Source organism: Tiliqua scincoides, chromosome 6 (assembly GCF_035046505.1).
Source record: "Tiliqua scincoides isolate rTilSci1 chromosome 6, rTilSci1.hap2, whole genome shotgun sequence".
NCBI classification, from domain to species: Eukaryota; Metazoa; Chordata; class Lepidosauria; order Squamata; family Scincidae; genus Tiliqua; species Tiliqua scincoides.
In genome coordinates this window covers 70,164,991-70,186,710 of record NC_089826.1, presented here as the reverse complement: position 1 = coordinate 70,186,710, position 21,720 = coordinate 70,164,991, and the positions used below count along the sequence as shown (strand labels likewise).

The following is a 21,720-nucleotide window of genomic DNA, read 5'->3' as shown; positions in this document are numbered from 1 at the left end:
GAGGGTGAGTGTCACCCTTTTGATTCTCCTGAACCTGATAGCATTCTTCTGATAGCATTGATGATAGTATCTTTCTGGGCTGCCTTTTCACCAGGGGCACATCTAAGCTGTGGCAAGACAGGGCATTAGCCCTAGGCTCCACTTAAGGGGGTGCCTTGTACAGACCTATTGTGGTGGTGGTGAGCAGTTGCGGCAGCATGGCCCCCCATCCATGGTACTCTGGGTGTTTCTAAGTCTCTTGGAGGGGGTGCTGATTATCCAAAGTTGGGCCCTTCCTCCAAAGGGTCCATTTGGCTTCAAAATGGAGCCACTCTGGCAGGAGGTTGTAGTGTGCAGTCTCAGGGACAACATGATGTCACGGAGGGTCATGTTGCTGCATCACCCCACTCTGGGCACCACTAGGCTCCGGGATGTAGGTAGTGATCCTAACACTTTCCATAGTAGGATCGGGGGCAGTGCATCCTAACACTTCCAGTCCTTCCTGGAGGGTCATAAGAAAAGACCTGTTAGATCAAGCCAAGGGCTCATCTACTCCAACTTCCTGTATCTCAAAGCGACCCACCAGGTGCCACTGAGAAAACACAAGACGAGTATCCTGTTGCCGTTCCCTTGCACCTGGCATTCAGAGACAGGTTACCACTAAAACCCAGAGGTTTCATATAGTCATCATGACTTGTAACCTGGTCAGTCCCAGAAGGTGATGCTGAGCAGCATCAAAAACTATTTGTCTAGTTGCATGTTTCTGGTTGATGTGCAGAAGAAGAGTTTGTGGCCGAAAAGTGTCCTTCAATTCAAACTAGGTTGGTGTTAAATCAAAAGCAAATTGTTTTTGACACTAAAATAATTCATAAGTGCTCCCTCGTTAGTTGGTAATTGGCTTTTAGAGACAGCACAACTGAAGCTTTGATTACAAGCTAAAACAAAATATAGTGAAAAATGAAGGATGACTGTTTGCTGAATTAAATACTGATTAACAGAAGAGTGACTGAAGTACTTGGCAATGAGCTGAATGAAAGACGATCTATGCCAGCTTTGATGAGTCTGGGATCTGTGCTTAAGAATGGATCCTGACTTCACATGAAAACAAACACATTGAATACTTATTGCGTTCAGTATGACAAATAAAATGACACAGGCAGGCACACATTTTGCTGTCTTAAAAGTTAGACCTCTTCCTGGATATGTTTTGGGTGCTGATTCCAAAAATGGCATTGGATCTACCCTATCCTATCTAGTTTTGGATATACGGCATAGTGTCCCGTCCAAATTATACTCCATCTCCCAATGCTCACTTTTTGACTAATTAACACCTCCCCTTCTCCAAGAACAGCAGCTGCAGTGTGCAAAGGAATGAACAGAGCTCCTTATCAGTTGAGCAATTAACAAGAATTTATTACTACAAACATACTCCCTGCAATTCCTCTTGTCCAGAGGCTTTCCCCTTCCCAAAACTCCACTTAACTTAGTGGGTAAAGGTCTGAAGCCTCCAGTCCAAGTCCACAGTCCAAGATCTAGTCCGATCTTCCCAGTCGCAGTCCAATAAAGCAGAATCCCTCCTCTGTGTGTCCAGCAGTCCCTTCCTCTGTCTTCTCCAGCAGAGCCCTGGTAGTCCTCTCCGTGTCCTCCAGCAGAGCCCTGGTAGTCCCCTTCTCCTGCACCCTCCCCTTCTCCACACACCCTCCTGGTGTGTGGGTGTAGGTCCATCCGTGTCCCATAGGTCTGGGTCCTTGCTCCTTCTGAAGTTGCTTTTTATCCTTGTAGCCCCTTGTTAAGTCCATGATGCAGCTCGGGTGTAAGCTACCTCCCATCAAGGTCCCATCAAGGTCAAATGAAGTTCAGGTGTCCATCAAAGTCTCCACTGGCCTTGATTGATTACAGCTGTGGAGCCAGCCCTGCCCTTCCCAGAGCTGTCAACCAGCTGTCAAAACATGGAATCGCTGTCAACACCACATCATCCACCTGACCATCTTCTGATCTTCCATTACACATAGCTTCATTAGTGAATGGTTCAAGCAGCTCCCTCATGAGAAAGCTTACACCATGGCTGATGTTGTAATCCCCAGGATCGCATCACTAAGGGGGCTGTAGGGACTGGGATGCACTCACCAGTCCCTGCAGCAGCCTGTCAGAGGTGTGGGGAGCCCTGGGCAAGTGTCTGCAGGGCTCCCTGCGGTTTAAAAAGTGAAAGTGCGGTGATCGCGCTCCAGTTCCGGTTTTGCGGCAGTGGAGTGCGATCACTCCATTTTCACTTTCACTGAGTTTCAAACTTTCACAGAGAGTTTGAAAACCACTGGGCTATGGTATATCTCCAAAACTAGATGTGATAGGGCAAACCTGATGCCATTTTTGGAATCTGCACCCAAATTCATATAAAACTACATGTGTGCGCCACTTAACAACTAGTCGCTTAACAACCAACCGCATATATGACGGTGGTCAAAGAAAGATGCTCTTAATGAGGCAGTCAGGTCTCTCATAGCCTGCAGCAGACTGTCTGTTTATAGAGATGCTCTTAATGCAAAGAAGAGGCAATCTATCTCCAGTGGCCTGTGCAGCCAGCTAGTGTCTGGCAGGAGTATATGTTTACACAACAAAGGCAATAGATTGGATTGAATGTTCACTTAATGACCTCATCACATAACAATGGGAATCAGAGAACATATCCCTGTTGTTAAGTGGCGCACAACTGTACTAGAAATTTTGAAAAAAAGTTTTTTCTGACCCTCACTTTTGCAGACCTGCATAATTATTGTACTCTTTTTTTTCAGTTGTACATTTAGCTCTACTGGGGGTGTGGTGGTAGTACTAGTTAGCATTTATATAGCTGTCTCTGAATATGCGAGGAACTTTCCACATATTATGTAGTTCTGGCTGAAATCCTTACAACCACACTGTAAGTATTACTATCAGTTGGATTGCTGAGGCAGAGAGGTGGTATCTTGGCTCAAGGCCATTCTGAGATAATGCTCACAGAGGTGAAATTTAAACTGGGAAGTTAAGAACATAAGAAGAGCCCCGCTGGATCAGGCCAATGGTTCATCTAGGCCAGCTTCCTGTATTTCACAGTGGCCCACCAGATGCCTCAGGGAGCACAAAAGACAACAAGAGACCTGCACCCTGGTGCCACTCCCTTGCACCTGGCATTCTAAGGTAACCTACTTCTAAAACCAGGAGGTTGCACACACCCATCATGGCTTGTAACCTGTGATAGACTTTTCCTCCAGAAATCTGTCCAATTCCTTTTTAAAGGCATCTAAGGACAGATGCCATCACGACATCCTGTGGCAAGGAGCAGTGGCTTAGCTAGAGGGGATGCAAAGAATTAAGTTTTGCAGACACCTGAACACGCCATGCAAGTGGCCCCTCCATTTTGGAGCCACAGAAATTTTAAAAGACTGTTCTCACTTCCATCTTCAATTTGGCAGGTCTGACCCAAGCCTCTCTGGTGCCTGGGACCAAGTTGGTCTAATGCTGCCCTTCACCCCGGTTTAAAAAAAAAAATGCACATCCCTTCTCTACTACCTTGACAACAGTGCTTTACCTTCCTTGCCCCCTGACACACCCCCTCTTTCCTTGCCTCTCTCAAGTCTCTCAATCCACCCCTCCCTTACTCACCACAATATGCATGGCAGCCCGTTTTAGCATAGCTGCATGCTATGGTAGGGAAAACCATAAGATTGGCCTGTAAGCCTTCAATCCTAGGCATACTTACCTGGGGGTAAGCTCCAATGGACAGAGAGGGGTTTACTCCTGAGTAAACATGTATACAATTGTGCTGGCAGCATTGTAAAATGATTGGAAAGAATTATTCTGAAAAACTAATCTAGTAATTTTTTATTAAACAATAATTATCATTTCACTCTCTGAGCACTAGATGGCACTATTTGGCTACCTTTGTTTACCAGGTTACTCCTAAACTAAAAACTTGTGAGATCCAAGGGCATTCTTCTGAAAAGGAAGAAAAGGATCTATCTATCTATCTATCTATCTATCTATCTATCTATCTATCTATCTATCTATCTATCTATCATCTTAGCTAATACTGAACCATGAATGTCCTAGTTTTATAATTAATGAAAATTCTGTCTAAATAAACAGATATTTTCATTTGTTTAAAAGGATACTTTTTCTATGAATTCCAAGGATGCAGAACTGCAGTCTAATAAGATCCATAGTTAAAGTAACAACTGAAAGCTGTATTAACAAAGGATCCCTGTAAGCTGCTGATTCAATACTGTCTGAAGTTTTAAAAGATTGATACTGATGAACGATGGCACAATTTAATACTTGTCCTGTGCTGGTGGATCCTGTGCTCTGCTGTCACAGGCTGTCAGAAAAAACTCCATAAAGCACTTTGTGAAAGTGTGGGAGTTTGGGGATGGAGACCTGTGCCAAATCTTCTAGTGGCAGTGTAAGGAACACAGCACTCCAAAGCAAGTAAGGCCCATGGCAGGCAGCAGAGGGGCTGGGGGAGGGCAGGAAGTGGTGTAACAGGGTGAGGGTGGATTGGGCTCAGGAGAAGCTGGGATCATCAGTGCTGGAGCACACTGTATTCTATCCCCCTTCCCTGGTGAGATCCATTGACACAAGTCCACTTGTGCCCACTTGGACTTGTGTCGGCAAAGCAGATGCAGGTCCAAGTAGACCTGTGGCAATGCCTGGAGCCTTCCCTAAGTCTTGAGAATTTTAATGGTGTCTTGGAAAGCATTCAGAAATCTTCAAAGCAGGTACTGCACTACTTGTTGTGCATTCATCTCTGCCCCAATTAGATAAGAGGGGTTGAAGGCAGTAATGTAGCCAGAGAGGGGAGAAGCATGGTAAGTACCACAGGTGCTACAAAGCATTGTGTAAGTGGCCCTTCCCACTCCTCCTCAGAGCCATTTGAATGGTTTCAAAGGTGGGTGGAGGAGCTGCTTACATGGTGTGTTGCAGTGCCTGCTGCACTTACTGTGCTACTTCCCTCTGGCTACACCACTAATAGAAAGAGTGGCACAGAGTTTCCAAATGTTCCAAAGAACTTTTCCAGAACATGAGATCAGATTTCATTCTGGTATCTCAGGGTTCAAGAGATGCTTAGTGTTAACATAAGAACAGCCCTGCTGGATCAGGCCAAAGGCCCATCTAGCCCAGCTTTCTGTATTGCACAGTGGCCCACCAGATGCTTCAGGGAGCACCCAAGACAACAAGATACCTGCATCCTGGTGCCACTCCCTTGCATCTGGCATTCTCAGGTAGCCTACTTCTAAAACCAGGAGGTTGCACATACCCATCATGGCATGGAATTACATACATGGCTTGTTGTGTTAGAAATACAGACTAACACGGCAGAGGCAAGATAAGCCAGTGGCATCACTGTCTTCTGAGCAGCCAGGGCAGTCACTGCAAATGCTTTAGGAAAAGGCAATTATCCAATTCATTTAAGGATCTATACTGTGTTACTTTCAGAGTTTCCAGAACAATTTATTATTGGAAAGGGTGATATGGACTTCAACAGACCTCCCCTTGTTTTAAATGTTGTTGCTATAGTGTGATCCTGATTTGGTATCTTAGCCCAGCTTCTTTTCACTGAGAGTGCCTAAGCTCTCCCAGCTGTTTTTTGGCAGTCAAATGAGCCTGTGCCTTGAACTATGAGCCTAAATGCCTTTTCTCACCCCATTCATGAGGGCAGTCATTAGAATAATTGTGGCTGCTTTGTGGCTTAAAGGCTCTTCGCATAGCAAGAGGGATTGATGACGAGCTTAGTGCTGAACTCTGGATCCACAAATACCATATATGCGACTTTAGAATATTGCTCTTGGCGTTTAAAATCGTGGCCAGCAAAAAGGGCTTCTGTTTTCTCCAGTGAAACCCAGAACATTTCCCATGATAGACATGCCATTTCTACACAGGCACTGTGCAAGTGAAATGAGCCCGTGGGGCAATATCCAAACTGCACTGTTGTTAACAGCTGCACAACATTTTTGCTACAGTGGCTGATTTCAGCACTACAGTACTTAAGCAGGTAGCAGAACCAACCTTCTGCTCTAACATGCAGCAAATACATGCCTCATTCCTAACCATGTGGCCTCATAGATTTTTATGGGACTTGCTTCTACAAACCTGGATACTTAGGATTACTATGAAGCACAATCCTCTGCACATTTATCCAGAAGTACTGGCATCACTAGGGGGGTGTGGGAGGTGCAGGCCTCACCCGGTGATGTGCCGGGGGTGTGTGTGTGATGCGCCCTGAGGGAAGGACGCGCTAACTTCACGGCGTTAGGAGCTGCCCCATCATGCCAAACACCGTTGGCTGCGGAATGGCCAGCAGAGTGCAGTGTAAAAAGCAGAATTGAAATAGCTCCTTTCATTCAAAAGTTACGGCCAAAAAACCAGAAGGAAAAAATGAATGGAGCCCTATGGAAAGTGAAAGTGAGCCGTATCGCGCGTTTACTCCCGAGTAGGCAGACTTGCCTTAGTCCGTCGGAAAGGGCAGGCTGAGAGGAATCCAACAACACCGCAATGGTCCCGATCCAATGAATGCAGCCCCCCCCAAAACACCCAAAAAGCCCCCCTCCCTGCTGCGAGTCTGAGCTTGAAATGAAGTCACATGGTTGTGTTTACTCGCAAGTAGGCAGACTTGCCTTAGTGGAGGCAGGCTGAGAGGCTCCAAGGATGTCAGAATGGTCCTGATCCAATGAGTGCAGCCCCCAAAAACACGGAGAAGGAGGTCCCCCCTCCCAGCTGTGAGTATATGGAGCCCTATGGAAAGTGAAGCAGCCTCATGTTGCGTTTACTTGCGAATAGGCAATGTGCCTTGGCTGGTGGTCAGGCCAGGCAAAGGGGAATATGAGGACACCAGAAGGGTCCCGATCCGATGGAGCTGGAGTGCAACAAATGTCAGCCTCCCTCCCCCCCCCCACCAAAAAGGACAAAAACGTGGCTTGAACTGCTAAGGGACATGTTTTCTATTTTGCACTTGCAAAGCCAGGTGGGTCTTTATCTTGATATGCCTGAAATATAAGAACTTTAACTGGGCACTGGGGAGGGCTGGAAATCTCACTGATTCTTTTTGGGGGGTTGTTATTGTAAGCAGACTACAGAGTAAGCTCCATTGACCACTATGGGACTTACTTCAGAGTAGACATGCATAGGATTGGGCTCACAGGCTGCAATTCTACCCACACTTTCCTGAGAGTAAGCCCCATTGACCACAATAGGACTTACTTCAAAGTAGATTCACTTGGTGGAACAGGACTGGCTCCCCTTATTTAATTATTTTATTTTAATATAATTATTTATAATTATTTATTTTAATTTGCTTGATGATGTCACTTCTGGCCATGACATCACTTCCAATGGGTCCTGGACAGATTGTCATTCTAAAAAGTGGGTCCCAGTGCTAAAAGTTTGAGAACTGCTGCAATAAGGTGTTAGTAAGTTGACACGGGGTGTATGTGACTCTACAAGTTTTCAAAATCACTAAAATCAGAGTATGGAGGAATAATCCCATCATGTTATATATCAATCAATGCATAATTTCATGCAGAATGCAATGAAACAAACCTCATTGAAAAAACTGTGTTCTAACAAAAAGTACAGCCAAAAAACCGGTGGGGGCGGGGCACTGGTACATCACCATGCCCACCTGGGGCATTGCCCCGCCCACTACATGGGGTGATGCACAGGCTTCCCGCACCAGGTGACTTGAATCCTAGTGATGCCATTGTCCAGAAGTGGATCCTACTGTGTTCACTGTTCATTCCAAATAAGTGTGTCTAGGATTGCAAACACATTTCACTTCTTGATGAAGGTAACATTAAGAACATAAGAAGAGCCCTGCTGGATCAAGCTAGAGACTCATCTAGTCTAACTTCCTGTATCTTACAGTGGCCCATCAGATGCCTCAGGGAGCACACAAGTCAACAAGATACCTGCATCCTGGTGGCCCTCCCTTGCACCTGGCATTCTGAGATAACGTATTTTGGAGGAGGTTGCATATACCCATCACGGCTTGTAACCTGTGATGGAATTTTCCTCCATAAAATGGTGCAATTTCCTTTAAAAAGCATATAGGCCAGGTACCACCACCACATCCTGTGGCAAGGAGTTCCACATTCAAACTGAAGACTTTATGACTCACAGCTCATATTCTTAGCCACTGTACCCCTTCAGTTCCCCAAAAGAAATGAAGAAGAAGAGGAGCTATGAATGACTCAAAAGTCTGCTTGCATCAATTTAAATGTCTAGTTGGCCCAAGAATAGCAATCATACCTTCAGCTGATGCCACAGTTCAGGCCACAGGGCACAAGCCAGCAGACACCCCCCCCCCCACTGATTAACTTTGATGCCTCCCACCAAGGCTTGTTTGCTGTTATTGTTTCAACTATAGCAATCCCTTAAATATAATTTCAAATTCAGTTATTGCAATACAGTTACCACCGAATTTCACCTGCAGTGAAATGTCAGGACAAATTCAGATATTCCTCCACAGGCATTTTGCAGCAATTGAGGAAGTCTGAGAGAAGCAAAAAAGAGATCAACATTTCTCACGAGGGTTCTATACATCCGCCTGGCTGGTGCTAAAAGGGTCAGGAATTAATTAGGCTTTAATTATCATAAGACTGCCTTTTTGTCCAAGCTACTTGTGAGTCAGAAATCCATCTGTGCTTATCTTTGTATTGAAAAACGATGGCGATCAGAATGATAACAGCTTTTTTTTTTTTTTTTTTTTTTGGTTGTAAAGATATCTGAGGGGGGAAAAGCAAACTGTTCCTTATTTTTTGGGGGGGGAAGTAGCGCTCCTGTGCAGGGGTGGGGGAGGGCCTGCTTGGGAAAGAAGTGAACATGCTTGCTAATCTAGAGAGTTTTATTGCTGGTACACAGCACACTTTGTTATTGTTTCCTGTCAACCGGCTGATGGCTCAAATTAGGGATACGGCTTTGAAACATTGGACAAATGGTCCATCTGAGATATCTATATTCATATCCTCCTCCAAGAAGTGATGGGAGGAAATTTAAGAGGCAGTCAAAATGAACTCTCCCCTTTTTTCTTCTTACCAAAAGCTTATATTTAAAACAGGACGCTCCCTTTCTTAAACACATTCAGCACCAAGGAAGTGCATCTAAGCAGCAGGGGCAGGCTGTGGGTGGGAGGGAGTAGAACCAGGGGCATTTCTAGGTGGGGAGGGGGAAGGAACCAGGGGCAAGAAGGAGATGGTAGGGGTGGATCCAGCAGCAATGGCACCTGCATGTGGCACATGTCTGTGGGGACCCAGTGGCAATTGGACAGCCTACCAGGAGGTAAGTGCAAAATGTTTTTATTTACGTCCTGCAAGCTGTCCAATCGTGTATGTCCCCCCAATAAGATGCAGCATGGACCTTCATGGAGCAGCTGCTGCAGCCTGGTGGTGGGGCATAGGATTGGGCTGTCTGTTTTGCTGGATTTTGTTTCATCCCAGAGCCTTTAAACCATGCTTTAAGAAATGGTTGGAAAGGGGGAAATGGGCTGATGCAAATGTTTCATATTTGGCATTGTTAATATCTCCATTCTCCTCTCAATGCTTTAACAGGATCACTGCGCTGAGCCTTGGAAAGAGACAAGGAGCCCTTAAGTCATTATTATGAAAGGTTTATCTATGGAGATGCAAGGACAGAAGAAATACTGTGACAAGAGCACATAGCAATGTAGGCACCAGAGCATTACAAATAGGAAGTGACTTGGAGCCTGCCCAGTTAACAACGCTGCTCTTTGTATGACAGCTGTCTGTGACAATGACTCTGGACAGCCAAACAGGAGGGAGAGAACACATTTTGGAAACATGGAATAGTTGTAGCTCTTGGTTCCTCAAGCAGCTTTCAGGCTGGATCCAACAGTAGGCATGTCATAACTCAAAATGGGTGAGCTTTTCCCATCACTATTTGACACAGAGATAGTAACTCAGACTCATAGAGAATCATCTTTTGGGAGGGTGCTGGGATGGTTTGGGGAGAATGGAATCCTATAATCTGTGAAATTTTTAGATGATTCCATTCATCCTCTTTAACTTTTTAAAGAGGGTTTTGGCAACCTAACTTCCATCCCCAAAGCTGATTTAAAGCCCAATCCTAAGGGCTCTGAGTGCTGGTGCTGAGCTCCAGTGTTAGTGCCAGGTGTTGTAAATGTGCCATAAACCATGTTTACAGCACCCGCCATGTAAGGAGCCCCAGCGCATGACAGATGCCGGCCAGAGCAAGGGAAGAGCTCCAGGTGGATGTAAGGACTTTCTGGGTGGGGAGAGGTATTCTGGGGTGGGGGAAGGCAAGGCAGGGGGAGGAACCTGGGCAGGAGGGGGTGAGAGGGGACAGGAGGGGATCCTATCCTCTGTTAGGCTGCAAAGACAAAATAGCCAACGCAAACTGAGAAGCCCCATTGCAGGACCTGGAGTTTTCCTTGGGGGAAGGAGAAGAAAGTCCCTTTTCCCATGAGGAGTTTGGGAAAAACTTTTCTGACCCTCAATTTTATAGACCTGTGAAATCTCACCAGAAGTGATGTCATGACTAGAAGTGACATCAAGCAGGAAAATCTTTAACAATCCTAGCTTGCAATCCTAACCACACTTACCCAGGAGGAAATCCCATTGGCTATCATTGTTAAAAGAATATACATAGTAACTTGTTAAAAGTACAGATCTGTCACATTTCCCCAAATGCAATCATATACCATGGTAGCATCAAGTCTAATATATTAAAAATAATTGAAATGAATGGGGACCCACCTGAAATTGGCTTGTGACCCACCTAGTGGTTCGCGACCCCCACTTTGAGAAATGCTGATCTAGTCCATTAGCTGTTAAACACTGTGCACTATCTGCTGGCATTCTGAAACTTCTCACAGCCATTTTAAAGGGCTCCATGCTAGTTGTGGGCACCATTCTGAAGTTCTTTGCTGCCTTGTTGAATGCAGCAACCTTGAAAATGGTGCCCGCAACTAGTGCAGAGTCCTTTAAAATGACCAGGTGCCTTTGGGAGCACATAAGACCACAAGATACTTGCATCTTGCTGCCATTCCCCTGCATCTGTCTTTACCCTCATACCCCCCCTCCCCCCAATAAAGACACCAGACTGTGGCTTTGGCTTAACTTGGGTCACCTTATTAAACAAAAGTGACCAATTTTTAAAACATGAAACCTACTGAATACACCTTTCCTCCCTTGCCAGTCTGGGTAGATGGGAAAAAAAATGCCATCCATGGCCAGTTGGAATTACAGAAAAAATTCCCACCCGGCCCTCATGATGAGCAACCAGCTAATCTCAGACTGTCCATTGAGCCATCATGTACATGGGTATTTCTCAACCAGTGGCACTCATACCACTAGTGGTACTTGAGGTGGGCAGTACCTGACCAGTGGGCAGGAGGTCTGGTCTAGAGGGTAGAGCCTCCGTTTGCCTGAAGATAACATCTGAAGGTTGCCAGTTCGAGGCCACCGGCACCACCGTGAACGGCGAGACCTTGAAGCAGCTGACAAGCCTAGCTGAGTTATGCTGAGTTATTCCACCTGCTCTTTGGCCGCTGTCAGCCTGTGTGGGAGGAAAATGGAGGCTAGAATGTGATACCAGATCATTAAAGATCCATCTGAAATGCTGTGGTTCTTGAAAGACAGAACCTTCTTCAATTGTAAAAATCCCTACTGGGATTTAGTATAGCCTGCCTATGTAAACCACCTTGAATTAAAGTCTGAGGAGAAATCTGGCGACCAAGAAAGGCAGTATATAAATACCTGTATTATTATTTATTATTATTATTATTATTATTATTATTACAACACATGGGAGCCCCAGACCCCTGGCAGTGGGACCAGCAATGCAATGTGACAAGCTGCAGTAGGAGGCTCAGCTTGGTGGACAGAACTCCAGAGTGCACATTTTGTGTAATTGAAAAAGCCCTCCTGTCCATCCTGAGCCTCTTACTGGTGCCTGTTGTGTTGCTTCTGGTCTCAGTTACTTCCCATGGTACTTCCTGTCAGGTTTTCGGCATCCCAGGCTTGAGATTGTTATTAGCCAGGATGTGGCAGCAGGTCCTGATATCTGGGCCTGGTGTGAAGCAATCAGCAAGGCAGCACAGCTGATGCACTCAACTGTGCCTGCTGCAGGTGGGAGTCACATAACTTGGGGAGAGATGAGTACTGTAGGCTATGTAGGAATGGTGCAATGCACCACTGGACAGCCAATCAGAGTGGGTCACAAGACTGTCTTGTGACTATGAGGTTGCCCTACTCTGATTGGCTGGCCCCAGTATATATGGGGCAAGCACAGACTCCTGGGTTTGTGTGCTGATTTTGAACTGCCTTCTCCTGACTATGACCTGCTGTATCCCTGACTTCTGGACTGTTTTACTGACTACCAATACATGCTTCTGCAACAAACAAGCCTGTGTCTGCTTCTTTTGTTATCTCCCTATGCTCCTGTGCCATTCTGCTATTGGGAAAACAAGGGCTATCCTCCCTTGCTGACCTGACACTTCCAATAGGTGGACCATGTGAAGTGGTATGGTGGGGGACCTGATATACATACCCATCATGGTGAGGCTAAACCTGGGAAATGCTTCTGCTGTTGCATAGTCAATGGGGCTTACTCCCAGGTAAGTGTGGATAGGATTGCAGCCTCTGGGTGAGCAATGCTCCCACTGACCCCCCCAGGTATGCCCCTGCAAGGGGAGTATTTTCTCCTATTGCTAGCGCTGGGGACTGACTTCTGAGTAGATAGGCATAGGATTGGACTCTGGTTGCAAGCCTATCCACACTTACTTGGGAGTAAGCTTCATTGACTATCATGGGATTTACTTCTGAGTAGACATGCATATGATTGTGCTCTCAGAGCTACTCAGATGTAAGTCCCATGACAGTCAATGGAGCTTACTACTAGGTAAGTGTGGATAGGATTGCAAACATAGAGCCCAAGCCCATGCATGTCTACTCAGAAGTAAGTCTCATTAAAGTCAATCCTATGCATGTCTGCTCAGAAGTAAGTCCCAGGATAGTCCCAAGGACTTACTCCCAGGTAAGGGGGGGTGGCGCCCACCTGGCCCCCTCTAGCTACGGCCCTGCGGGGGTACCTTTTCCCCCAGCCAGCCAGCTCTGGGGAGGAGGGGGGGCAGGCGGCGGGGAGAGCCCTGGGGGGAGGAGCCGTCGGGGGAGCCCCGCCGCGTCACTCCCTTCCGCGGGGGTCCCCGCCCAGCCCTTCCCGTGCAGTGCGCGGCCGAGCCTCCCTCTGCAGCGGCGGCGATGGGCGCGGGGTGGCTGCGCTGCTGCCTGCTGCTGGGCTGCTGCCTGGCGGGGCGCGGGGGCGGCGGCGGCGAGTACTGCCACGGCTGGCTGGACGCGCACGGCAGGTACTCGGAGGGCTTCCCCTGCCCGGAGCGCTTCGACGCCCCCGACGCCACCATCTGCTGCGGCTCCTGCGCCCTGCGCTACTGCTGCGCCGCCGCCGACGCGCGCCTCCAGCAGGGCGGCTGCACCAACCAGCCCGAGGAGCCCCGGCCGCCCGCCGCCGGCGCCCGTGAGTGCGGGAGGGAGCGGGTGGGACTGGTCCCGAGTGAGCCCCGGGCACTGTCAGGGGACTCTGAGGCTGCAGTCCTGTCCACGCTTCCCTGGGAGTAAGCCCCATTGACTATCATGGGACTTACTTCTGAGTAGGCATGGAGAGACTTGGGCTGTAGGGGTGCAATCCTAGTCACACTTTCTGTTGACTATAATGGGGCTTACTTCTGAGTAGGCAGGCATAGGATTGGACTCTGAGGCTGCAATCTCCTGTCCACACTTCCCTGGGAGTAAGCCCCATTGACTATCATGGGACTTAGTTCTGAGTAGACATGTATAGGCTTGTGCTCTGATGTGGCTGGGCCCAATCCTAGGCGTGTTTACTCAGAGGTAAGACAGCGGGGCTTACTCCAAGGTAAGTGTGGATGACATTGCAGCCTGGTTTCCCTGCTGGGCTACTCTAGACAGTGGCGTAGCTAGGGGGGGCAAAGCACTAAGTTTTGTAGGGAGCCTCCCCGCAGCTTGCAAGTAAACCCTCCCCTTCGGAGACATTGGACTCTCTTTTGCTCCCACTACGCAGAATGGTTCTGAAGGGGAAGTAAATCCGAAGTAAATACCATTGTAGTCAATGGGGTTTACTGCTAGCTAAGTGTGAATAGGGGTTGCAGCCTGAGAGCTCAAAGCTACCAATATCTACTCGGAAGTAAATCCCATTGTAGTAAATGGAGCTTATTCTCAGGTAAGTGTGACAGGGATTGCAGTCTGTGAGCATGGTTGTTGCATGGATCTCTTTCCATGGATCTCTGTGAGACCTGCAGTGAGTTCAGGGCTCTTGGATAGCAGTTCTCCCAAGAAAATCTAGATGAAGTTTATGCTCTTTCCAGAGGCAGCAAGTTTGTCAGGATGTAGAGTTTTGGAAATGCAGAGCTCTCTGCCTTGAGGTGTGCTTTATTAAAACGAATAATCCTAGGCACATCTACTCAGAAGTAAGTTGCATTGAGTTCAAAGGGACCTGCCCTCTGGGAAGTGTGTTTAGGACTGCAGTCTAAGAAGTGCAGCAGTCTTACAAGTCCAATCCTGTGCATGTCTACTCAGAAGTAAATCCCACTGTGTTCAGTGGGGCTTACTCCCAGGTAAGTTAGGCACAATTGCACAGGAGCAAGTTTCATGAAAGAGGACTGAGAAATCATGCCAAAGGTTGTGCTGGTCAAAATTTCTCACACTGCCCTATTTAACAAACTGAGGGCCCAATCCTGGTTATATTTGCTGTTCTGATGCAAGCCATACCAATGGGGCATGCACTGCATCCTGGGGGGGAGCAGTCATAGAGGCCTCTTCAAGGTAAGGAAATGTTTGTTCCCTTACTTCAGGGCTGCATTGCAGCTGCATTGGTGCTTAAAAGTTGGATAGGATTGGGCCCTGAATCTTGTATGAAGGAAAATTTGCCATTGGGGGATCCCGGCTCAAGATTTGTCTCGGAACGGAAGGACCCAGATCAGTTAGCACATCACTGTGTTAATTGGCCCTTTTTTGCCACTTTTACCAGTTGTTGTTGCAAGTGCCAGCCCGCTTGTGTTTACTTGGAAGTAAAGGCCACTGGGGTTCTTAGGCAGCAATCTTGTGCAGACTTACTAGGGAGTAAGCCCTCCTACAGTCAGTGAAAAAGTTTACTTCAGAGTAAACATGCACATGCTCATACAGGTTGGGCATCCCTTCTCTGAAGTGCTTGGGACCAAAAGCATTTTGGATATCAAATTTTTCCGTATATTAGAATACTTGCTTATAGACATAGTGAGAGATCTTGGGGATGGGGCTCAAGTCTGAACTCAATATTCATGTATCTGTCATATACCCTTATACATGTAGCCTGTAGGTAACTTTATACATTTTTAATTTTGTGCCTAAATCAAGGCTTGTGACTTTATTTCTTTAATCAAAAAAGTAAAAAAAAAGTCATGTTGGCACTCAGAAAATATGGAGTATTCCATATTTTGGAATACTCCATATTTTAGAATTCCAGCTAAAGGATACCCTGTAATGTAACTCACCCGTTAAGCAGGAGGTTTGGAAAATGTGCTGAAATATGAAGTCCTGAGACCATATTGACTATTTCATGCTTTTAATCAGCTGAGAAAAGGGACAGTTGTACATAAATAGCCAAGCTCCTGAACTCTACTAGGAGGACTTCATATTAACTCTCTAGTCTTGTTTTTTTAGGAATAGGTGGACAAGTTTTAATAAGACACAAATATGTCATATTAAGGCACATAGCTGGCTGCCTTTCAAAGGTATTGCTTGACTTATGTGGAGCAATGATATGGATATGGGTTTAAAAGCAAACCTTGGAACAAAGCTCTGTGAACTTTCACTGCCCCCAAATAATTTCTTAATGTAGCATGAAAAGAAGACACAATATTATGGCGATTGCTTTGGGCCTCTTTTTCCTGAACTTTCAGAATCAATCTTTGGGGAAATGGGAGGGTTTTCAGCACACAAGAGGGTACCCCACTCAGCATGTGCTATTTATCTTCTGTTTTAGGATTAAATTTGCATCGGGTATTATATATGAAGGAACGTGGAGTTGCTGCTGAGCAAATTCAGTGCAAGTGCCTGCTAAACCAGAAGCCATTCCTACTCCTAAACCAGCCTTTAAGAAGTTTGAGCAAGTTTGCAATCCATGCAATCTAATATGCAGTCTAATATTCATATAGGCCATTCCTATGCATCTTTGTGTGCAGGTCTCTCTGAATGGAATCGGATTTACTCCCAAGTATGCATAGAATTGCAGCCTGGCTCATTCTGCTTAGAGTCCCATCAAGTACAATAGGATCTAGGAACTGGAACTTTTTAATAATTTCCAGTACACGAAAACCTTGATTTAACAGACTATGGATGTTCTTGTCTGCTTCCATTAAAAACAAGGCTTATGATTTGTGCTCATGTGCATTGTCATTTGAATTTTGTGGACTTTTGGCATTAACGGAACCCCTCCCCGTTAGTCCATTAAATCAAGGGTTCACTTCAATTTGGGGACCTTCCACAAGTTCTAAGAAAGAAAGATGTTGGCAGTAACACATAAAAAGGTAGGTAACTGTGTTGGATCCATCTTTGTTAACTAGGCAAAGAGGTACCTTTTTAAAACTACCTTTTAACGTGGTGTTCTCTTGTATTTAGCAGGGGGAGGGCAACTGTTCCTCTTCACCCCTGCATCATGTCTTTGCTTGTGGCTGTTGCTGGTGTCTCATCTGCATTTTTTTTAAAGATTGTGAGCCCTTTGGGGATGAGGTACCATAGATTGATTTAGGGCAGGGGTCTCCAAACTTTTGGCCAGAGGGCCGCATCAAATATCCGGTGTGGTGTAGAGGGCTGGAAAAGAAATTTAAATATAAAATTTAAATAAATTAGAGATGGAACTTAGATGAGTGAATAAAAGAATGAATGGGCTCATTCATTCAACCTCTCTGGCCCTCAGAACACCCTCCAGACACAATCTGAGCAGAGTTCTGGTCATGTTCAGTTGAGTGGGCCAGAGGCTTTTAGGGGACAAGAGGTTGGCCGCGGGCCGGAAAGAGGCTTGCTGCGGGCCGCATCTGGCCCCCGGGCCGGGGTTTGGAGACCCCTGATTTAGGGCACAATCCTAACCAGGTGTACTCAGAAGTAAGTCCTGTTTTGTTCAGTGGGGCTTACTCTCAGGAAAATGTGGTTAGGATTGCAGCCTTAATTAAGTTAAATGCTTTATGAACTGCACTAGCTGAAAAATGGAATATAAGTATTATTAATAATAATAATTAATAAAAATATTTATTCTACTTTTCAGCTAGTGCAGTTCATAAAGCATTTAACTTAATTAAATCCAATAAGGGAAAACATAACCAGAGAGGATAATAGCAGAAAACAACGAGCTAGCTTCTGAGTTTCACTTATTTTGTTTTTTAGTCAGTATTACAGGAGGCAAGAACAAGAGAAAGATGGCATGGTAGAGGCTCAATTTGCAATATGGTTATGGTCTTGCCACAGTAATTTAGGAACTTCAGTCAGGTAGTGCCCAGCATAGAAGACTGTGGTTAGGAACTGTTTCAACCTAGTAGAATCAGTAAGTGGAAGCCTTCCAGATGGAGAAGAGTGGATTTTGACTGACTTAAAGTTCTAAATGAGAGTCGGATCTTGTCTTTAAAACTGCCCTGGAGAGATTTTTGTTCTCTATGTACAGAAACAAAAGGCTCAGTCCTGTGGCTGGTTAAGTTCTTAACTGGTTAACTTAACTTAACCTAAGTTAAGTTAGGTTTCAGTGACTTCAGGCGAATTTATGTACTTATGATTAGCTGCAGGTTTGTGTCTAAAATGCACAAGTTACAATGTTGCGCAATAAAATCCCTTTGTACTGATCATGACAATTCACAAGCTTTGTGAAATGCCCTTTATTCTGAAGAAAATAATGATAATTTGGCTGTTCATAAAATTTTCATGGGAAAGTATATCTGGTAGATTTTTTTTTTTTGAATGGTAACTTTTTCTTTCTTTTTTGTTCAGAACCCATCTATGTCCCGTTTCTTATTGTTGGGTCAATATTTATCGCCTTCATTTTCGTGGGCTCCTTGGTGGCGGTTTACTGTTGTACATGCTTAAGACCGAAGCACACGTTGCAGCAGCCAATACGATTCTCTCTTCGAAGCTACCAGATGGAGACTTTGCCAATGATCTTGACCTCCACCAGCTTGAGGACTCCATCGAGACAATCCAGTACCGCGACTAGCTTGAGTTCTACTGCTGGCTCCATCCGCAGGCTTTCATTCGCTAGGCAAGAATCTGGGTGCATAGTGGCATCTTCACCCCCACCGTATACGGCAGGCTGTGTACAAACAGGCCATTCTGTCACTCTCTCTCAACCATCTGGATTTTTGGTGTCTGCTCCTTCTTTCTCCTATCCTCTACACGCGGAGCCATCTGTGATGGGGAAGAATGTTCCAGATTTTAGCCAGAGATGAACGTTTTCAAAACAATGACTTGCAGAAGCACAATTAAACTCCCGTTCCATGTAGTTTTCATTGATGTGTTCTCTGGCTGTGGGATTGGAAATCATGTGAATGGGTGAGTTGGCCTATTTCAAGGTTGAAACTATTTTTCAAAGTCAAGAACCGTGTTGGTTTTAAACATCTGCGTTCAGCTTATAGCTGGAAGTACAGTATCCTGAGCCAATGCCAATTAAAACCAGTAGTGCTCCCAAAAAGAATCATCTGACCACTGCAATCTCATGCTGTTGGCTAAAGTCTTGTTCTCAGTGTATGCATATAATGCTATGAGCAGAGCTCTTGCAGACATAGGTATTAAGGGTCTAATCCTATGCCTTTCTTCTCAGAAGTAAGTCCATTTTATTCAATGGATCTTACTCCCAGGAACATGTGGATAGGGTTGCAGCCTTAGGCAGCCAAATTGTTGGGAAAGTATATTTACAGGTTAGGTAGCATTCAGTAATAGGCAGAGTCTAGCCAAAGTTGAGCAAATTTCAGTCTTATGCACAGTAGCACAGCTGGAGGGGAGCAAAAATCATAAGGACTGCCGGTGCTGAAATGCACCATGTAAGCAGCCTCTCCTACTCTCTGTTAGAGCCATTCCAGGCAGCAGTGCCAACACACTTGAGATACCATTTGGTTTGGCAAGTGTCTGTGTGTTGCTGTTGCCCAGGCAGCGAGTTCGAGGGGCCGCTTACACATCACATTGTGGCATCTGCAGTACTTACAGTTCCCCCCCCACCCTCTAGCTATGCTACTATGTTTTAGAGAGTATGTCTCATTGAATGCATGGGACTTGCTTTTGAATGAATTTAAGATTGCACTGCAGGTATTACTGATTTTGACATGTGCTAACTTTGTCTATATGACTGCTTTCTCCCATTTCAGTCAATGAAACTTGCTATGCAATCCTAGGCATGTCTTCTCAGAATTAAGTACTGTTTATTTCAATGAGATTTGCTCCCAGGTGTGTCTAATACTGTAGCATTTAAGTGCTTAAGCCATTTCTTCCCAACGTTGCATAAACGCAACAGGGACCAAATGTGTACACCTGTGGGCTGAGCAGAAATGGGTCAACTTGACTAGATTGTATCCCTGATTTTAACAACTCCAGTTGTTAAAAATAATGCGGAGGCTTGTATAAACATGTTTAAGCTTGTATAAGCAACTTTTACAGAATTAGTACTGCTCGTTATAGTGGGAATAGTTTTATTAATGGGAATTGAAAGCTGGGGGCACTAAAATTGCAAGCTAAAGAGGTGATTAATGGCTATCAGTCCCAGAGACTTATTAAAAGTTATATAACATTGAAATATGAATGCTAACAGTTCAGTCCTAGAACTCTCTGTGCCAGGAAGTTTGGATGGGTTGTTCTAAATACGTACCTGTATGGGCAACCACATTGGTGCAACATCCATAACATAAGATGGCTGTGTCTGCAGCTGGTGGTGATAGTGTGAGCCTAATCCTATGCATGCCTACTTGGAAGTAAGTTCCATTAAGGCTTATTCCTAGGGAAGTGTGTATAGGATTCCTGCCTGCAGCTCTTTACAACTGGGTTGTCAGTAGTGTATTAAGAAGAGAGAGCAGAATTTTTTAATACTAAATAAGTTTTTAACAAGGACTAAGGACAAGTTTCTGACAGTCCTGAAATAATACAAGATGCAATAAAACTTATCAACTGTACCATAATTTCACAGATGCTGTGTAAACCATTAAAATGCTAAAATAGTATTAGCCTTAAGTATATTTTTGGGGGGTCAAGAATGTATTTATTATGAGTGCTGTGATCTGTGGCTTGGAAAGCAAAGGTCAGCAAAGTGGTCTTAAATTTTTTTTTATTTGTCAAATTAGCACTACTGTATATAAAATGTTTAAAATAGTAATTTAAAATGTATTGACAACATTAACACCTATTTTGCAATCACAGGTTTTATTCCAATAAAAACTCTGTGTTTGAAATAATTTGGTTATCTAATATGTGTATATATATTTTATCATAAATTAGGTATGAAGTTTCAAGACAAATGTCTATATTTTTAAATTAATAAAATGTAGGTTACTGTTTTTACAGTACCTTTACTGTTATTTTTACATTTCTAAAGTTACAAAGTTGTCTGTTAGAATGTGAAATTCAGATTACATTAATGTTTATAGAAGTACCTCAATGGTCAGAAATCGTTTAAAAAGCTATATAAACATCTTGCCTCCTAATTTTAAGTGTTTATGTGGAAGCAAGTTCCATTAGAACAAATGGGACTAGCATTCTTTCAAATAAGGTTTCAGTTGTATGCCTCTTTGCTTGGGACTAAGACCTATTGAACCGAGTGGGACTTTTTCTGAATAGACACACACAAACAGGGATAGCAGTTGCATCTGTTAAGGATGCCCAATTAAAGTAATGTTTTTTTCTGCTCTTATTCCTGTGTTAGCCAAAAATATAGCAAGAAAGGAAGTGAAACATACACATGTGCACAGATAACTATTTTATTTGGATTCTAGGTTCAACATTGAATTTGTTCTGGGAACACACATAGTGCTGGCATTTCTACCTCCCAGAATGAGGATTTAGTCTGAAAGGAAAACTCAGTGACTTGAATTTGGAGAATCATAATGGGAGTTCTGCTTATGTTCCTGGAACTTCCTAGAAAAGATGCCCTTGAGGGGTCCAGTGACCTGCCAAAATAGCATGCAGGGAGTGGGGGTTGTAGTGGGGGAGGAGGACTTGCAAAATTTGGACAGCCTGCACAGCTGGTGGAAGTCCTGTAAACTTGTACAAAGTGCTCAAGACTCTTCAATCCTATGTAGATAGTATAAGACTTTTAACTTGATACATTTTAAATATAATGAACTCTGTGGCTGATTTATGCCAAGGAATCCTAACCAGGGCTTAATTTGGCAAGGGGCTTGGGGCAGCGCTGAAGTAACATGAATGATCACACATTGAGCCAGACTTGGCCCCATCTGAACCCTCCAAAGGCAACCAGAACTGTGCTTTGGAGGTTTTCTGAACCCCATAGAAGCTGTAGGCATCCACCTGTGGCCTATGAGCTTCAGAATGGCCCTGGAACACAAAAAAAGTGACTTGTGGTTTTCCAAGGGAAACTGGAAGTGTCTTTTTTCCTTTATAAGGCATTCTGAGGCCTGAGGAAGCCCCTTTTTCTTGGTTAAACTGAGAATAAGAACTTATTTTTTCCTACTTTAAAATACCTTCT

The 21,720-nt window shown here is 44.9% G+C and overlaps 1 protein-coding gene across 1 annotated transcript; it reads left to right on the top strand.

Annotated features, from left to right (window-relative positions):
• Positions 1-13,241: 13,241 nt before the first annotated feature.
• On the top strand, positions 13,242-18,481 carry SHISA3 (shisa family member 3). Its single transcript, XM_066632916.1, has 2 exons — positions 13,242-13,515; positions 18,027-18,481. The coding sequence occupies exons 1-2, from the start codon at positions 13,242-13,244 to the stop codon at positions 18,479-18,481; spliced, it is 729 nt and encodes a 242-aa protein (XP_066489013.1).
• The last annotated feature ends 3,239 nt before the right edge of the window (positions 18,482-21,720 follow it).

Coding starts and splice junctions, on each gene's coding strand:
- SHISA3 (XM_066632916.1), top strand. CDS start 13,242: ATGGGCGCGGGGTGGCTGCGCTGCTGCCTGCTGCTGGGCTGCTGCCTG. Junction 13,516..18,026: donor GCCGCCCGCCGCCGGCGCCC/GTGAGTGCGGGA, acceptor TTTTTTGTTCAG/AACCCATCTATGTCCCGTTT.